The sequence below is a fragment of the Diadema antillarum genome, unplaced genomic scaffold, assembly GCF_040938485.1.
Source record: "Diadema antillarum isolate AM-2024a unplaced genomic scaffold, OU_Dant_1.0 seq00001872_RagTag, whole genome shotgun sequence".
Classification (NCBI taxonomy): Eukaryota; Metazoa; Echinodermata; class Echinoidea; order Diadematoida; family Diadematidae; genus Diadema; species Diadema antillarum.
The window spans coordinates 287,504-306,491 of NW_027272541.1; the positions used below are offsets into that span (position 1 = coordinate 287,504).

Sequence of the window (18,988 nt, forward strand, 5' to 3'; positions counted from 1 at the left end):
TTCTTTCCAACTTGACTGACATGTAGTACTGACAATGTATTCACATTTTGTTTTGTTTTGTTTTGTTTAGAGGGGAGGGGTGAATTCCCCTTCAACTCGTGCAAGATTAGTCACAAGTATACATGTATTACGGCAGATCTGTGTCCATTGGAAATGCATATTATAGCAAAATCTGTTCATCCTCAATGTGTTACGCACACACTTGTTAGCCTAGTGATATAGTGTTGCTGATAAAATGAAAGCAACAGGCTCAAATTGTTCCCTTCCGGAGATTTGCTAGCTTGGGGTTGTGCTGTTGCTGCTTTTTTTTTAATCAATTTAAACATTATTATAATGCTCTTAGAAAACAAATTTCAACAATCTTCAAAATTGAGTCATTGCAAAAAATGTTGCTACCCGCGACAACAGTTTCAGGCAAAAGTCGCAAGAGCAAATAAGTTTTATTCCCTCCTAGGCGGGAAACAAAGGTTTTGACCGTTCTTTCTGTTGATTTTGGGTTTTTGCAGAAACAGAATCTCTGATATGTTTTCTCCATCTACGCTAAATTTCATAGTATAAGAATAAGTTTTTCCTATTGAAAATGGAATTTTAAACCCCCTATGTTGGATCACACTTGTCAGTTTCGATCTTCTTTGTAACATTGCGCCCATATGACCAGTGTTGCTATGGCACGGCATCTGGCATGCAATTGGTTAGTGCGTTGCACACATTTACATATTTCGGCTTTCGGAGACACGTCTGGCAGCATCTCGGGACTGTTTTGTCCATGTGCGCATGCTCCATTGTTGTTACCACAAAAGATACGCTCGCTCTGTAGTATATGCTCTTCATTTGGCTTTCTATCCAAGCTTTTCTACCATTTTCTCACAATTTTGTCAGGCTAACAGATTAAAAAGTGCTTTATATTTTGCTTTACATGACTACTTATGGTGCCGGAGAATACAACTCCTGTTTTATATCAAGGAAAAGCTGAGGAAATGGGCAATGTGATTCAATGAAAAAAAAATGAATTTCCAAAATTTATGACTTTTGACTGAAACCGTTGTCGCTGGTCACAATTTTGGAGATAAATTCATCCCTACCTGAAACATACGAGTGGATTGAGGAAATGCACAACTTTTGAACAGACTGTCAAAATTTCCTCAAGCTTCACACTATGCTTACTGCATACATGAGTCCACATCCATGTATTTGGGGTGATGTCCCCTTTAAATGGTGTCTTTAATGATATGGGCATAGATCAAACAGGAGATGAGGGATATAGTGTATAAATTATGAATCACCACTACTCAGAACCTGTGTATGATTCATAATTTAGATGTTTGCAAATTGACTTTTTTCCCTATTCCTAGCAGGGAATGTGTCTATGTGTGTGTGTGTGTGTACATATGGGTGTCTGTATGTCTGTGTGAATGTCTGTGTATAGGAATGAGGATATGGAGAGACATTTTCTTCTGCTTAACAGGGGGGGGGGGGGATGGTGAGAGCAGTTCCTTTTTGCAAAAGACAGAGACAAACCGTTTTCATACAGGTCGAGAAACATGACTGAAACTGAATTACAATACAATACTTTCCACAGCACTGCACACTGCCACTGGTCCAACAGTCCCTGACCAGTAAACCTCACTGGTGGACCAGGAACTTTTTTTTTTCAGAAATGGGCCAGTTAAGAATGCAAAATGTGGCTACCTACTGGTACGACAGACAGGTCAGACCAGTAGAAAAAGTGGGTTTGCGTGCAGCCCTGCTTTACAATAACTATTAAATGGACACGTGACTGTTTCATACTGTAATTTGGGAGACTCTTGATTGGAAAACAGCTCCAGACTATCGTCTGAATTATGAGTGGAATTACGGTTCAAAGCACCCTCCACGTGATTCCATTTTGCTTTCACAAATGGCTACAATGTGTCATTTACATGATGATTCTCGATCAGCAATGTGTCATTAGAATCGTGATTCAAATCGCACCCTCTCGGTGCGTGTGAAAAACAGTCAGAGAGATGGATGGATCAGAAGACGGGTGAAGAGAGACGGAGGAAATCCTGGGGTTTCCTGGACTTGGAAGCGACTTATGTAATAAGGATTAAATACCAGGAAGTGTTTGGCAGGAAGCTCTGCCATGAAAGTTTTGTGAATGCTTCGCCTCTCCAACACACCACAAAAGTTTTCGACGCTTTATCCCATTTCTGAGGCCATTACCGTGACACAAGAAATGTTCGCATGCACTTCAATTTCACAAATTTTGTGAGAGCCAAGATTCGCAGAATTAGAATGTGTACATGCGAAAGTTCCTACCTACACTGTGTGTATGCATGGAATGCCAGTGGTAATTTGCAAAAAAAATTCATGCTGCAAAAAAAGGCCGTCGGCTCCAATTCGCGAAAAGTTTCATGCCAAAAAAATATCTTGCTTTATAGTACTGTACCAGTTGAAATTTTCGCGGTGGTTTTATTTTCGCGAATTTTCGTGAATCGCCTTTGAACCGCGAAAATAACAACACGCGAAAATAACAACGTGCGAATAACTAAGTTCAGTTAGACCCTTGCAACTGTGAAATTAACAACACGCCAAAATGTCCTCCAAGTAGCAATTCGCGAAAATATTTGTACGCGAAAATTTCAGCTCGTACAATATCCTGGTCAAATGTTTGCTTACGGTCTCCTGTATTTCTTATATTTAGGGTTGCTCGATTTGTCTTTTGAACAGCAGGTACATATGATTCTAAATTTCCATAATTTATATGCATGAAACAACACCTCATTTTCTTTTTGTATTATCATGGAATAATGTCACAAACTTTCATTAATCACTAACCTATTTTAGCAGTGTTGAAACAAAGTTTGATGACTTTGTTCAATTGACTTTGTTACATTTGTGCATGAAAATGAAATGCAAAATAAAATTAATCAAATCAATCAAAAAAGTTGATGGAAAGACGGATCTCTGGCTTGCTTTTAACAAAAAAAAAAGAATGTATGAATGAAAAATAAGGATATTTTGAACAACTTCAAGAATATTCCATTATTTTTCTCAAATTCTCAAAGTATCCTTACAATTGAAAAAAAGACATAAAACTAGTGAAAATGAAAACAAATGACATGAAAGGAAGGTAGCTTCAAGAAAAAAAAAAAGACCACGTCACAACTAGGAACAAGCTCCCCCCTTCACAACAGATCTTTACCCTCATTAGATATGTTTAAGACCCTGCTGAAAAAAAAATAATCACATCAATACAAGTTATTGAAATTGGTATGATTTAATGTTGTATTATATGTCATTACATTACTGTTTTTTATGTAAGCATGCAAATGTTGCTATTTGTTTATCAATAAGTATGTGATTATTATCGAGACCAATTGTCTAGTATTTGATATTGTGATTCTTAAGCATGGTAAAAATTTAAATTATACAATAGTTTTCATCTTTTTCTGTGACATACAAGCAGCCAGCATGCACACACACACACACAAACAAACACAAACACTACATACAATTTGTACAGACACACACACATACAACACATTAATACACACACACACACACACATCCTTAAATAATAGAAGAACAATATAAAAAAAGAAGGATGACTGCCTAGGATATGACCTAATTACTAGTCCAGGCACAAGTTATTCTGTTCTCATAACCCATTTTTTAACAGGGTGAGCACAAGGTCTTAATGCATTTAAAGTGAAGAAGCCACTACCCACGTACACTGTAGGACAAAAAAAAAGTGCTCAGAATTTAAAGCGGCACTGTCCCTCAAGGATCGGACATTCAAGATTAATGATTCGGAGACAAAGGTTCGCTTGAGGCACGGCCTTGTTTTGAGTGATATGAGGTGTTAATGGCAGAACCCAGTTAGCCTGACTCACACACAGACTTTCCACTGTGGCACATATATATCTGTTTCAATTAATATTTGAATTTATAGTCTACAGCACTTCCACTCTCAAAAGTACCCATCACGCCAAGGGGCAGGACACATCAGTTAGTCTGTACTGACACTTATTCACCAAGGTGATTAAAAGTATGCATTAGGAGAAAAAGCCAACAGATTGAAGGTTTTTCACACCTTCTTCTCCACAAAAAAGACCAAACACACACACACACACACACACACACACACACACACACACACATGTATATATATAGAGCGATTAAAGGACAAGCCCACCTTCCTAGACATGTGGATTGAGTGAATGCAGCAATCTTCAGTGAGAGTTTGGGAAAAATTGGCCAACCCATTCAAAAGTTATGAATTTTTCAAGTTTCTGCTCAGTCACTGCTGGATGAGAAGACTACCACAGCTTGTGATGTCACACGTGTACAACAATATAAAGAAAACATTAAGAAAATTCAACATATTTTCACTTTTCTCACATAATGAAAGAACGCGTGACTTGCCTCTGTCAGAAGGCAGGGGGAATAATATTACCAGTACCCTTAACATACATCAGTGACAGGTTGAGGAAATGTGCACTTTTTTCAAGAACTTACATTTTGTGAAATTCTCTTTATATTTTCCTTATATCGTTGTACACATGTGACATCATTATGCTGTAGTAGTCTTCTCATCCAGCAGTGACTGCACAGATAATCTAAAAATTCATATCTTTTGCGCGGATTGTCCGATTTTCCCTAAACTTTCGTTAATGTGTTCTACTAATAATATTGCTGCATTCACTTAATCAACATTTATATGAAGGTGGACTTGTCCTTCAAGGATATGTGACCCGCTACAACAAAAGGATCCGAAAGTAATCAGGATGCCATGCACTGACCAATAAGATCACTCCCTCGTTGCTAGGGGCGGAGCCTAGCTGCGGCGCTAAATCCAAATCGTCGGACACGTTTCTGTTACGTTGAAAGTCGGAAAATCAAGGCCCAGAAAAAAGCTGATTTCTTGCCTTTCCTTTGATCATTTAGCTTCGAAATTTCGGCAGATGATAGACAAAACATTAGACTACAAAATTATGCCAAAAATAGAAATCCGATTGTTTTGACCGATTTTGATGATGTAACTTCAAACTCAATTTTCACGGCTCAGCTCTCAGCGACTTTAGGATCCTGTTGTTTCAGCGGGTCACATATAGCAGGGCTCGATATTAGAGGTGGCCTAGTAGACTGTTACCTAGAAAAATTTATCTGTTGGCAGTCAGATAAGGCAACTCAGATTCATAATGGATTGTTACATTTGTTTTTATTTTGGGCCAATACATATTTTTTTTGGTCCACCAAATTTCAGATTTGAAGATTTTAGTAGCCTGACCAGGCCACCAGACAGAAAAGATAGTGTCCAGTCCTGATAATGAGTACAAGTGTAGTACACAATGAGTAAAAAACATAAATAAATGAATTAATACTCAAAGAAAGAAATAACTGCACAAATCTAGAGATTTAATCCAAAAGAGAAAAAGCAAATATACGTATAGATATTCCTCACCTATAACACAATTAAAGTCCCCACTATCTGGGGACCCTTTGTCTATGTTTCTTTCATTCTTCACTCCCTTATATTTCATCTGTCACATAAATGGTATCTCATAATGGGCTCATGTAATTCCCCACCCCTGTCATCAGAAAACAAAAGAATGGTCTCTAGAAATTCTCTCTGCCACCTGTACGTCCAAGCTTGTCTCAAAAATCCAACATGCATGATTTCCTGCCACCTGTGGACCTCTATGAGATACCAGAGGTTGTACCATCTGCCTTGCTTTGTTCAAACAGCCCATTGTCCCTCTTCCATCTCCTCCTCCTCCTCCTCCTCCTCCTTCTTTCTCCACCATTTAAAGCCCCGCCCAAACCCCATCCCCCTCCCCACCAACCATGGATGCATAAGAAGCAGCTTAGGCTGTATAGTCTCCACCAGTTGCCATATATCGGGCAGATGCCTTTAATGAAAGACTAATGCCACGCTCCACAGACACTAATCCCACTATGTTCTGCCAGTCCTTCCAAATGGGGGGGGGGGGGGGGGGGGGGGGGGGGGTGAAAAAAAAAGCGGATGTTGTGGTCCATTCATATTCACTAATTTGATGGCAATTACAAGCATCTTAATTGGACCCTTGGCAGCCGTTCTCCCGCTAATGGCATGGAAGAGCTTCTTCTCTACACTGCCACTCGTGAATGGAAGGCTAATTAATAGTGGTCCCAAAATGACACCAGTTAGCCTAAATTCACCATCAGGAGGATTAGTGATTGCACACTGCCTCGGAGAAAAGAAAGTGTCTCTTAAAGGTAGAAATGAGGTTGCATTGTCAATTTGGGAGGCCTAGCGAAATCACTGAGATTATTTCCTTTAAACTTACAGGGCAGAAGTGACAATTACACTTTGGAAACCTAGTATGCTAACCACCAGACTGCTATAAAGAATAAAAAATATAAATATCTCAAATGTTTGCAGCAAAAAGATAAGGATCTGAGGCTGATTAATCTGATGGAGACAGAACTGTACTTTATCATCTGTCCACAGAAATCACTAAATACTGAAAAAGAAACATTTTTTATCCCTTGATACTGGTCTGGTCATATATAAGATAATATATTATATTGGGAAAATATATTCCTTTCTCAAAATTACACAACTAGAGCTCGCAAGCACTTATATATTTCTATATCCTTGGACATCACTCATATTCTTGATTTCCTTTTACAAATGTCTTATATTTTCTTGGGGCTGCTTTTGTTTTGTTTTTGTTTTGTCCTGTGTGTTTTTCTTTTTAAAGGATGTAATATGGCATGAAATGATACAAGAAACTTGATCAAACCTTAAAGACTAAGTTTCTCCCTCTAATCCCACTATTCATGGCCAGAGAAAATTGTCATAGACAGACTTTTCTCCCTGTATAGCTTACCAATTATCTCTCCTTCCCATCCTCACTCCCCCCCCCCTCCAAAAAAAAAAGTACAAAGATGTAATAATGGGCACATAAAACCACATTACGCAGCACATATCAAAACATTTTTGTTCTCTCTCTCTCCCTCTTTCTACACCAATAACCTTGTGCTAAAGTAGTCACGCACATCAAATTACAGTAATTACTGCCTACTGGCAGAATGCAGCCACTTACATCAATTTCTCTGCAATTTTTGCCTCATTATTGAAAGATTTCAACCACGTTTGAATCTCTTCAACCGCACACGAGACAGGATGCAGATGCACATTGAAATGTTTCAGGGCCTAACAAGGGGCTTAGGGATTCTTCCACAATTACATTCTGGCTTCTCTTTTGGGGAGCATTTTTGTCCGGTTTTGTAGCTTGTTTTGACATTTAACAATGAATGCACTGAATTCATGATAATGTGTATTTCAAAGAGTAATTACACTGAAGAATATCCTCAGCAAAACCACAAAACCACATATTGAAATGAAAAAAAAAACCCAAACATTGTCAATTGTTTCACTCACAACAAAGTTATCATACCACACATGAATGATGGAATATAATAGACCCCTAATGTCTCTTGGAGTGGGGGGGGGGGAATAGGGGGGTTAAAAGGATGGTATATTTCTGGCTGAGGCCTGGCTTCATGTTCCTAACTTTTTAGTGGTGAGATAATGAAAAACCTCTTATGAAATATGAAAGAGAATGTAATTGAAAGGGGAATTCAAGGTTTATTCGATGAAAACTGGTTTTGAAATGGCTGAGATATCTAAAACACAGCAATCCTGATAAAAAGTGGGACCCACCTTTTATTTGAATATCTTTGTTTTTCTTTGTTTTGGGATATCTCAGCCATTTCAAAACCAATTTTCATAAAATAAACTTTGAATTCCTCTTAGAATGATATGATCTGTAACATCTTATTTTTTATAAGCGGTTTCTTAGTATCTTGTAAAAAAGTTAAAAGCTCAATTGTCATCTCCACCAATATTATTCAATCACTTTAAATAAAGCACAAGAATAAGTTGAATAAGTCCATTCAACATGGTCTGGGTGCTTTGTACGTGTGGGTTCTTGCTCATTAAAAAGACATTATTTTTTTTTCCCAAAACTTTATAATTGATTGAATTAAACTACAGTACAACTTACTCTGTCACTTGCCTACTTGCACTTCACTAAACTGAATTTCAAAATCTATCTTGTTGTGCAAACAGGATTTGAGGCACAAATGGAGGATGGGATGACATTTTTCTACCTTGCAAACATTTATATTCCTTCAATATTTAAGTGTAAATTTCTTTTGAAATTTTCTTTGGCTTACATTGAAATAGTTCAATAGAATCAGGAATGATGAACATGTTGTATCTTTTCCTTTAAATCCTATCTTGCATATCCTGTGATTCTTTTTTTTTATAATTATAATTACCATTTGTCTCAAGGGAATTAAAGTCTCCAGTTGCTTCATATGATTTCTTTTCTTTTCTTTTTTTTGGCATCATCCCTTAGATAGGGGCAAGTCCAAGATAAGGTCCCCTCAGAAGGCAAAATTTCATCTTTGCTCAATATTGACGTGTTTGGTATCATTTTGAAGCTTATGAGTTGAAGTTTTGATTTCCATGGAGGAAAAAATGATATTATGTAAGTTTATGCAAATTTCAAGGGCTTCATTTGCATAAATGTGAAACACAGCGTTACGTATGGGACATTTATAAAAATTCATATTAATTCAAAGGAAAGCAAATGATATTTGATTAATATGTGGACATAAGAAGTTCATCAAATAGTTTAACTTGGTATAAAAATTTAGGGATTATGCAAATGATTATGCAAATTAGCTCGTGTCTTATCATGAGATGTCCCATACGTAACAAATTGAGGTCATTTTTTTAGGTTTTTTCTGAAATTGCTATGGATATTTTAATGCCCTTTTGGAAAGTTCTAATTTATTGTTTAGAGAAACTAAATACCATAGAAAAAAGAAAAAACAGTAAAAGAAATATATTCTATTAGGCATTAAAATAATGTTACGTATGGGACAAATGTGTTACGTATGGGACAGCCTCATACATATTGCATGTAAATGCATGTAGCTAGCTGGGAAGGTCTCTCAGTACACAAATGGTCAATTATCCTGAAGAAAGCATCCCAACATTGTAGCTACTTTTTGAGTTTTAGACACTTGAAACAATGCATGTACTTGACTGAACAATTTTCAGAAAGGGGGAGGGGAAAATGGCAAAATACACAATGAAAAATCAGCATTAAAAGGATGGTATAGTTTTTGTAGAAATGGGGATTCAGTTTTCAACATTTAATGAGATGATTGGAAACCAATTATATGAAATACTAAAGAGCATACAATCCTAAGACTAGAGGAATTCAAAGTTTATGTGATGGAGATCCAATTTGAAATGGTTGTGATATATACAAAAAAATATATAAAGTAAAATGATTCCTTTTTATTGCAAGTGATACACAAATTGTCCTTATTCAGTTTCAATAGTAGCCACGACAAAATTCATGGGTATACATACCGAGGTGTGACACGAATCAATGACCTGACTGCTAGACAGACATCATATATCTACTCGATCACTGGGGTTCCATGCAGCAGGTATTGCTTATTTATTAAAATTAATATTTCTTGTGTCAAGTAATTTTTTGTTGAAACTAAATGGCAAACTGCCCTTCATCAATGGAAGTAAACACTTTAAACTATTCAATTTTTCAGTAGTAACTATCCTGATAAAAATAGGGCATACATACTCAGGTTGGTCATAAAAAACATAGAATATGATTAAATATGATTATGATGGTAAATATATGGGGAATATTGCTCCCTTGTCAATCTGGAACAGCATTTGAGTAATTTCAACTGATTCTACCTCAATAATTATGCAAAAATTTGTTAATGGGTATTTTGCAAAATTATTTTGCAAAATACCTATATAAACTTGGTTCTCCACACACTAAACGAATGGGGGACAAAGGGCATGCATACTCAGGTTGGTCATAAAAATATAAAAATATGATTGAATATGATTATGATGGTGAATATTTGGGGAATAATGTTTCCTTGACAATCTGGATCAGTATTTGAGTAGTTTCAACTGATTTTACTACAATAATTATGCAAAATACCCATAAATATGGTTCTTCACACACTAAATGAATGGGGGACAAACTGTCCCATACGTAACTGTCCCATACGTAACACGTCACGTCTGTCTTTAATTAGAACCTGTAATTAGAGCTTTTTGCCTAATGACATGAAACTTACCTGTGATAATCTTGAGTGTTGTGACTTTCATCACAGTGAGTTACAAGTTATAGAATGAAATACTTTCAGAGAGTTTTGAGGTTGAAAAAAATGTTCAAAAAAACAAAAGTTTTCTGGTCCCATACGTAACGGCACATATTTTCTCTTCTAGAATATAAATGTCAAGGTCATTTTTCTCAATTTTTTACATGTTTATACTTCTCCTAGATATCAATCACCATGATGAAGTTCAATATGATCAAAGGCCATTAACACTATTTTTCAGGTCATAAAAGTCTCTGAATGTCCCATACGTAACGCGCGCATTATCTTGGACTTGCCCATAGGCATAATTTACCATTTGTAGATGAAACAATAACCCAGCTTTAGTGCTTCAAAATAGTTCTAAAATGTGAGTTCATTTCGTCAACGAAATGACTGATTTCTTGACAAAATAGGCCATGCGACACTTGGCGCCCCATGGTCTTTGTCCATGGTTTAAACCATGGTAAAAGATTGTACCACCTTTTTGAATTAGGGCCAGAAGGTTCAGTACATGATCAATTTTGTTTGTGGAGCCCCCCCCCCCCCTCCCCCCACACACACACACACACACATACACAAACATACACACACTTATTTCTAGTTCCAAGCTTTTTATTATTCATATGTGGTATGCAATGGCCAGGTCTTATTGACACAAAGACTCATGTGGTCACTTACCGGTCATCTCTTGCAGTACAAGGCTGGACATGTGGTTTGGCCGGTCAGCCGAGGTCCCCTCAAGTTCTCATCCTGCATGAAATATGGAGGTGAAAAAAACAAAACAAAAACCATATATCTACTTAACCAGCTAACAGTTCATTCTCATCATATAAAAATAAACCAATATTCTTATGTAAGCTTTAGAAATAAAGTTTGACTGAAAAAAATTCAATGCAGAAAAAGATGGACGATTTTCTCCAAAGTTCAGGATACAGTTGTCTTCACACAATGGATGGGGTATTATGTATTTCTTTTCTACCATGTGGTACTTTTGAGAACTGGTAGTGTGCAGTGCCGGTGTGAGGTTTTGTAGACGGCATGCATTAATGCATGCATATATATATTTTTTCATTATTATCATCATCATCATCATCATTATTATTATTGTTATTTAATCTTTAGAAATGTCAAAGAAACAAGTGCTACTGATGCTGCAATGTCATACCATACTATGTGTGTGTGTGATACAGATACACAGGTGCTCCATTGTGTGGTATCTGTAGGTCCTATTGTGAATGAAACATTAAGTACTGTATTCGCTGTCATTTCCGCGTACAGATATTTTCACGAATGAGGAGGTCACAGACTTTTTCGCGAGATGTTGTTTTCGCGAATTGACACCTACGCCAAATTAAATGTACTATTACTCTTGCATCTGGCGACATTTTCTCGTGTTGTTAAATTCGCGATCCAACTGTGATTCGCGAAATTCGCGAAAATAAAACCCTCGTGAAAATAACAGCTTATATAGTATGCTGTTACTTTGGTAAGAAATGCTCTGCCCAACACTACCCTAACATAAATGCAGGTGGCAAGACCACAGTACCATCAAAATAATATTAATGTTATTTCATTTCATTTCATTTATTAGGTTTCCACACAAATCATACAGTGTTGTGTTTACAAAATCCATCAATGACAATGTAAAGTGACACACAAATCACAAGTTATAAGTTCAGTATATACAAAAGCATTTACATAGCACATGTGTGATCAAATCATGAAAAACTAGCATCAGTCAATAGGCCTACAAGTATGACTTTATATAAATGTGTTCATTGTGGTAGAACTTTTCAAGGAGAGAGAGAGAGTTCATTAAAAAATATGAAACGTATTCGCATTTCTACATCATTCATTCTTGGTCATCATTTGGTAAGTTCACTTAATTATGAATCGCTTCTTTTTTCTTCAGTTTTCTTCATCCTTTTTTCTTGCTCTGAAAATAGCTTTAGAAGGCGGCGATAACTTTCCACAAGTGAATGTCAGGTGGTGTGACAGTGACAATGATATGACAACGACCAGCCAACTAACTTGACCACGAGGAGCCCCCTGGAGACGCATTGGCTGGGATGTTGGTGACTGATTAGCCATCATGGACAAATCCTACAAGGTCAAAAGGTCATTTCCACTGTATGCATGCATTATACAAACTGCATGAGCATCAAACCCAACAGCCATTATCAATATATGGCCGTATTAACCATGCATATGTTAACCCGTTACAACACACATTTCCCATAGACACTTGCCCAAGTTCACTTGATACTCGTAACCCATTGAGGACGAGTCCCGAGTATACTCAGGCAGGTGTCTATGGGAAATGCGTGTTGTATAGCAAAATCAGTCCATCCTCAACAGGTTAAAATAAAGAGAAAGGTGTCCCAAACACTAAACGTGAATCTGCTATACTAAGATCATAGTGAAATACTTGTTGATGGTTCAAGGAAAGTCAGATAGTTCATTCAAAAGTAATGAAATTTAAAGGTTTGGTATTAACCTGTTCCATACTGGAATTCTGGAATCCCCATAGACTTAATACACTGGTCATCAGGATCCTGTAGGAAATGAGTTAAATGCTTCACAAGTACTCATGCATTCATTACCTTTCTAAATAGGCACTCTGCATTTATCCATAATGCCACAGTAGTAGAATGATAAAAGAAACTTTAAAGGCAATTTAAGGGAGTGTTAGTGTTTCCAGAACCATGACAGAACACAGTTTGACCACACTCCTCTGGCAGGCACAGTGATAAATATATTGTATTTTATAAAGCACATTAGCAGAGAAGTTAAATGTTTAACCATATGAATAATTTCACAAGCACAGCAGTGAAAATCTGATCAAAAATAACAAGTAGGAAATTGTGAACTATTGCTAATTTTACAGACTTTTTGAACTGTACACATACCAAAGAGTGAATTTGATATTATTGCCTTCCAACTTTCCATATTGTTTAATACACAAAAAGAGCTTCCCATGAAAGGAAACTAATGACAACAACAATGATCATAATGATAATGATTAGGTTGTGTTGCTTTCAACAGCTATAGACAGACTTTTGGATTGGTGATACATCTATTATCCAATATGTGACTTTTTCACTTATCAAAATACTCTTTTATCCACTTCTCAAAGTAGGCAGACGTATAGCTCCTGGTCATGGCTATGACGTTATCAATGTATTATCACATACTGCCATTCATCAAAAATAAGTTTGTGCACTGTTGTGTGTCTGAGCAGAAAATGAAATATTGGCAAGCCATCAACTGAGTTGCATCATGTGTAAAAGTGGCAACTCTTCAGAAGATTCTAAAATCACTGTAGATAGTGTACAGGTCCTGCAAGATTCCCTTTTCAGGGATGGGTTAGGAAGCTCTCAAGAGTATGCTGATATATCAACTCCATCTTCTAACAAGAGGTTAAAAGTAGGTCTCAAAATACCGGTGATGCTGTCACCATGATTTAACCACACCCATTTAATTCTAGTACAGTTTGATTCTTGCAGAAAATCTCTTTCGGCCTGCTCAGAGTGGGGAAAAAAGAGAAAGTGCTCTTTTCTCTCTCTCTCCCTCTCTCTCTTCCCAGCTTTGGTTCTTATCAATCTTAATAACTGAAACTGCTGAGTAGTGTTGCTGTTTTACAAACATTTGTGACCTGCTTCAACAAAAGGATCCAAAAGTTGGGGGGAGACAGTTTTCTGAAAATGACATGACATTATTCCCTTTCTCTTCCACTTTACTTTCATGATATATATAAAACATGACTCATAAAAGTACTCGGTTGCAGAGATATTGTTGATTTTATTAGTGCATGCGGAGTAGTTTAGGAAATCAGCGTTTTGAGAAAACTGCCTTCAAAGTTTTCCTTCCGACACTATCATGATCAAGGGCAGGCAAGACAGTTTCCACCTCTTGACAATAAAGTATGCTCCTAGCAACCTCTGCAATGTTCATTCAAGCTTAGCACCAGGGGTCTAAGCACGACCAATCAGTAACCAGGATGCCACACACTGAACAATAAGATCACTCCCTCGTTGGTAGGGGCGGAGTCAAGCTGCAGCGCTAAATCCAAATCTTCGGACACGTTTCTGTTCTGTTGAATGTTGGAAAATCATGGTCCAGAAAAACGCTGATTGCTTGCCTTTCCTTTGATTATTTAGCTTTAAAGTTTAGGCAGATGATAGACAATACATCAGACTACAAAATTACGCCGAAAACAGAAATCTGATCGTTTTCACCGATTTTGATGATCTGACTTCAAACCCGATTTTCTCAGCTCAGCCGTCAGCGAATTTAGGATTCTTTTGTTATGGCAGGTCACATTTTCAGAACTCATAGGCCAATAAATCCATGTCCTTTGACAAAGGTTTTCAAGGCACAACAGAGATCTATTAATGTGAACATTATTAGCGAATCCCTAATCATTGATAATAGTTTCTAGACATGTGCCAATAGACAAACAAATTGCAGCAATGGTTAATATTATCTATCATTATATCTTGTATTAAGCACACATGTAATATATATTCACAAATACAGTGTAGATTAAATATATAGAGCGAAACAGGAATATAATAGCAAGAGGATCCCTGCCAGTACACACACACACACACACACACACACACGCACACACACACACAAATATATGTATATTTTATGTACACAAATATATATATAATCATATATGCTGTGTTTGACTAGTACTTCATTTTAATGACAGAGGGAGGAATAGAGAGATATATACTATATCCATTTGAATATTATGACTGTTCAGGATTTTATCTATATCCCAATACTATTAAATTGTCTATATTATAGGCCTAAAGTATAATCTCTGTTTAGATGGACTTAACATAACATCCACCAAAGTTTGCATGCCAATATCATACAATTTGCATTAATGTAAAGCTCCAATCCACTTGCAACTGCTATGCAGGCAATGAATGGTATATGGCTAGATGGCTTACATATTGAATATACACACAAACAAGAGAAAATCCCCTGCAAGTGCAAGGCATGAAAGGGATCTTTTCTCTAACCTGTATGCAATTACTGGATTAGCTATCTACATAGAGTTTAAATGATATATTATTTCACTCTCTAGAATCAAGCACACAATACCTCCAATCACATCATCTTCACTGGCATAGACATTCAAGGGGACATAGGGAATATAAGATCCCATACATACAGGGTTGCACCATGCAATGATAGTCCATGACCACGCATACATGTCAAATGTGTCTAAATTTGCCATTTTGGCACAGCACAAGCTGTGGCCTTTCTATGCGTAGTGCATCTGTTTACACAACTAAGGCCAAGGGCAAGGGTGTATGAGGGTGGCAAGGGCTCTAGCGGCTTGCCTGCATTTCATACAAGTAGTAGGCATCTGTTTTTCTGTCTGTTTTCCCTGCCTTTATATTGTTCCTCGCAGTAATCATGGTGATGCCTCTCAACCTGTCGTATACCTACCAGGCCACCGTACCATAGGGAGGTACAGTTTTCTGTAGGGCTGCCTACTACCAATCCATACGAAATCTTACCAAGAAATGTAAGTCGATCAAAGCGGAGGCGCATCAAAACCCAGTTTGACAGTTCGTGCTGATGTTTCCTTTTTCCCAAACAGACGAGAATGTATCGGATGAATCGGCACCTGATGAGGTAGTTTGGTTAAATTTCGCGAGATTTTCGACTCGTCCTGAGCTAGTCACATTATAGTAATCTTCGTGCCGCGTTCGGCTCAGACAGGCGTCATATTTTCACGATGAGTTCATCCATCGGGTAGTCCACGTACGGTACGAGGCGATAGCATAGAGTGTACGTTCCCAGTGTGGAGAATTCGTTGGTACACGCCTTCGTAACTCAAGTTCACCGCACGAGTTTCCACACATGTGAGCCTAGATCTGGAACCTGGCGAGTTGACAATTTAGCAACTGATCCAAACTCCCGCATGTTGCTAAAATTACAGTAAAAAATTATGCATTTGAGCATATTTTAGAACATTAAAAATCCATTTATTATATATAAATTGTTAAAAAAGGAATTTTGTAAGTATCATAGTTTGGTAAATTTCTATAAATTTGGTACTTACAGCACGAAACAAAATCTCCTTCAACGCTGAATGGAAGTTGCAAAATTGGCCACGAACTTTTACCGGGTACCAGCAACGTGCGTAATGATTATATTTCAGAATCTTTGTTTACAACATATTATCAACAGTCGAGAGGCAATGGGATGATTTTATTCGCAGTTCAAACTTTTGAGCTGTAAGTTCAATCTTTGATATAAAGGGAAGATATACAGGTGTCATGCGTCCAGAAAATGGGCCACTCAATAAAATTTAAAGAAAGACAATTCCTGACCGAAAAAAAAAAGAAAAGGTTGAAGTGGTATTAGCTGGGGAAATACTGAGCTGTCACGAGCACGGAACAAGAAATAGCAGTTGTATCGACAAAAAAAAAAAAAAAAAAGACAAACAAGTTGACTTGTAACGGAGACACTCCGATTGTGTTTGCTGATGGGGTATTATCTTCCCGCCAATAAAGACGCTCACCGAAGGAGGCCCTGTCCGTCAATAGACCCTAAAGTTACACACTAGCATCCCATTAGTGTAATACTTCTTGTAAAGCTGCTACTAAACTAATCGAGACGCCCTTTTTTTCCCACCAACAATGGTTGGTGTCCTCAGGTGAGGTCACCTATACCGTCTTCTTTAAGGCGTCATTATCATTGCTTGACTGATTTCGAACTATTGGATTAAGCAACCAAGGAGGGGGTTAATGGGGTGGGGGGGGGGGGGGGGGAGGAATACCAGGGTTTCGGCAACAGGATGTACCAGTACAAAGGTGATGACCATAGTAATATATATAGGGGTCAATGGAGTTCGTTTTTGTTACGTTGAGTGCATTTGCTTGCCCGATACCTTGGTTTGCCATTGTTGCTAAGTTTGCGCTTGTTGTTGTTGTTGTTGCTGCTGCTGCTGTTGTCGTCGTCGTCGTCGTCGTCATCGTCGTTGTTGTTGCTGTTGTTGTTACGTGTTGCTTGTTACTTGTTACTGTCGCGTCTTAATGATATTTTGTTCCAAGGGATGGGCCAAGGATTTGGGCACTGGCCACTCGGGAAGACAAGGGTTCGAGGCCTGATCACATACCAGTAGCGCTCGCTTAGCCAGCAGGACGCTTTTAATTATGCCTACGTGATGCAATCCAAGTACCCTGTAGAAAACTTGACCGAAGGAAAAACAGAACAGTAGCAGTTTGTATAGATGACTTTGCGCAGGACTCCGGTAGGTTGGGGGAGGAAAAGAAATGTTAAATAAATGCTAAAATTGGTAGCATCAATGTCCAAATTATTTCTCCATGTGTAATAGGCCCTATCACGCGATGAGATTTTGATAGATAGGTAGATAGAGGTAGCTACAGATAGATAGATAGATAGATAGATAGATAGATAGATAGATAGATAGATAGATAGATAGATAGGGATAGAGAGACTGATAGATAAATAGATGGACAGATATTATAGATATAGTTAGATAGTTAGATAGAGGTAGATATGTAGATAGATAGATAGATAGATAGATAGATAGATAGATAGATGGATAGATAGATAGATAGAGTTAGATAGATAGAGATAGATAGATAGAGAGTGGGGGATATAGGAATTCATTAATAAATAGATGGACAGATAGATAGATAGATAGGTAGAGCTAGATAGAGACAGAAATGGGTAAATAGATGGATAGATAGGCAGATATGTAGATAGAGGTAGATAGATGGACAGATACATACATACATACATACACAGAGATATATAGATAGACAGATAGATAGATAGATAGGTAGATAGATAGATGGATAGATAGATAGATTGATTGATTGATAGATAGATAGGTAGATAGATATAGAGGTACATCTATAGACAGATAGATAGGATAGATAGATACATAGATAGATAGATAGATACATACATACATACATACATACATACATACATACATACATACATACATACATACATAAACAGACAGACAGATAACAGCGGAGGGAAAGAGGAACCAGGCGGACATATTGTTCACTGATTGTTTGTTTTACTTTTGTCTGTACCTAGCTTTCTATAGATTTACTGGTGCTCGTCAGGGTTTGTGAAATAAAACATTAAAAAAAAACTGCAACCAAATGCAAGAAACTTGAACAAAATTATGGTAAAACGAAACGGAAATGACATAAATCAACGTGCACAACGACAGTACAACGGTATTCGCAATAAAGCACAACAACAATAATTATCATGTATAAATCATACTCGTATGATGATCGCAAACAAAACTGATTGAAGTTGAGTTTGGTTGTGTAGTGGCTTGTGTCTCCACAAAATGAAAAGTTTTAATGCAAAACAGATAAATGCCATTTTCAAATTTGCTAGATTGAGGCCATCAGCAAGTATAATGATTTTTTTTAATGATACTGCTCTACATATAACATGCGTGGAACAAAAACGGAGTATCACATGAAATGACAAGCTGTGGAATAAAATGAAATAATCGTATAGTGGATTGAATGTGATTTAACAAAAAACGGTTTCAGACTAGACAATTATGACTATTACAAAGCATGATTTTATCTTATTCCATGGCTTATTATTTAATGTTATGCTCAATATTTGCACGCATGCACCTCAGTGTATGGTCATTTCTTTATCACACCATGTTAGTGTTCAAGCAATACAGCTGAAGAAGACCAGACCTAAAAAGCTTCGAACAATCCAGCTGGCATCCTGCAACATTCCTATATAATAT

General features: G+C 37.2%; 1 protein-coding gene across 1 annotated transcript in view; it reads right to left on the reverse strand.

The window, feature by feature from the left end:
* LOC139712897 (ecdysone-induced protein 78C-like) overlaps positions 1 to 15,961 on the reverse strand; it is a 198,104-nt gene extending 182,143 nt beyond the window's left edge. The window contains exons 1-2 of the mRNA XM_071624675.1: positions 15,735 to 15,961; positions 10,870 to 10,941 (exon numbers count right to left, since the gene is read on the reverse strand). Coding sequence (XP_071480776.1) covers positions 10,870 to 10,900 — 31 coding nt within the window. The 5' untranslated portion in view covers positions 10,901 to 10,941; positions 15,735 to 15,961. The remainder of the gene's footprint in view (positions 1 to 10,869; positions 10,942 to 15,734) is intronic.
* Between the last annotated feature and the right edge of the window lie 3,027 nt (positions 15,962 to 18,988).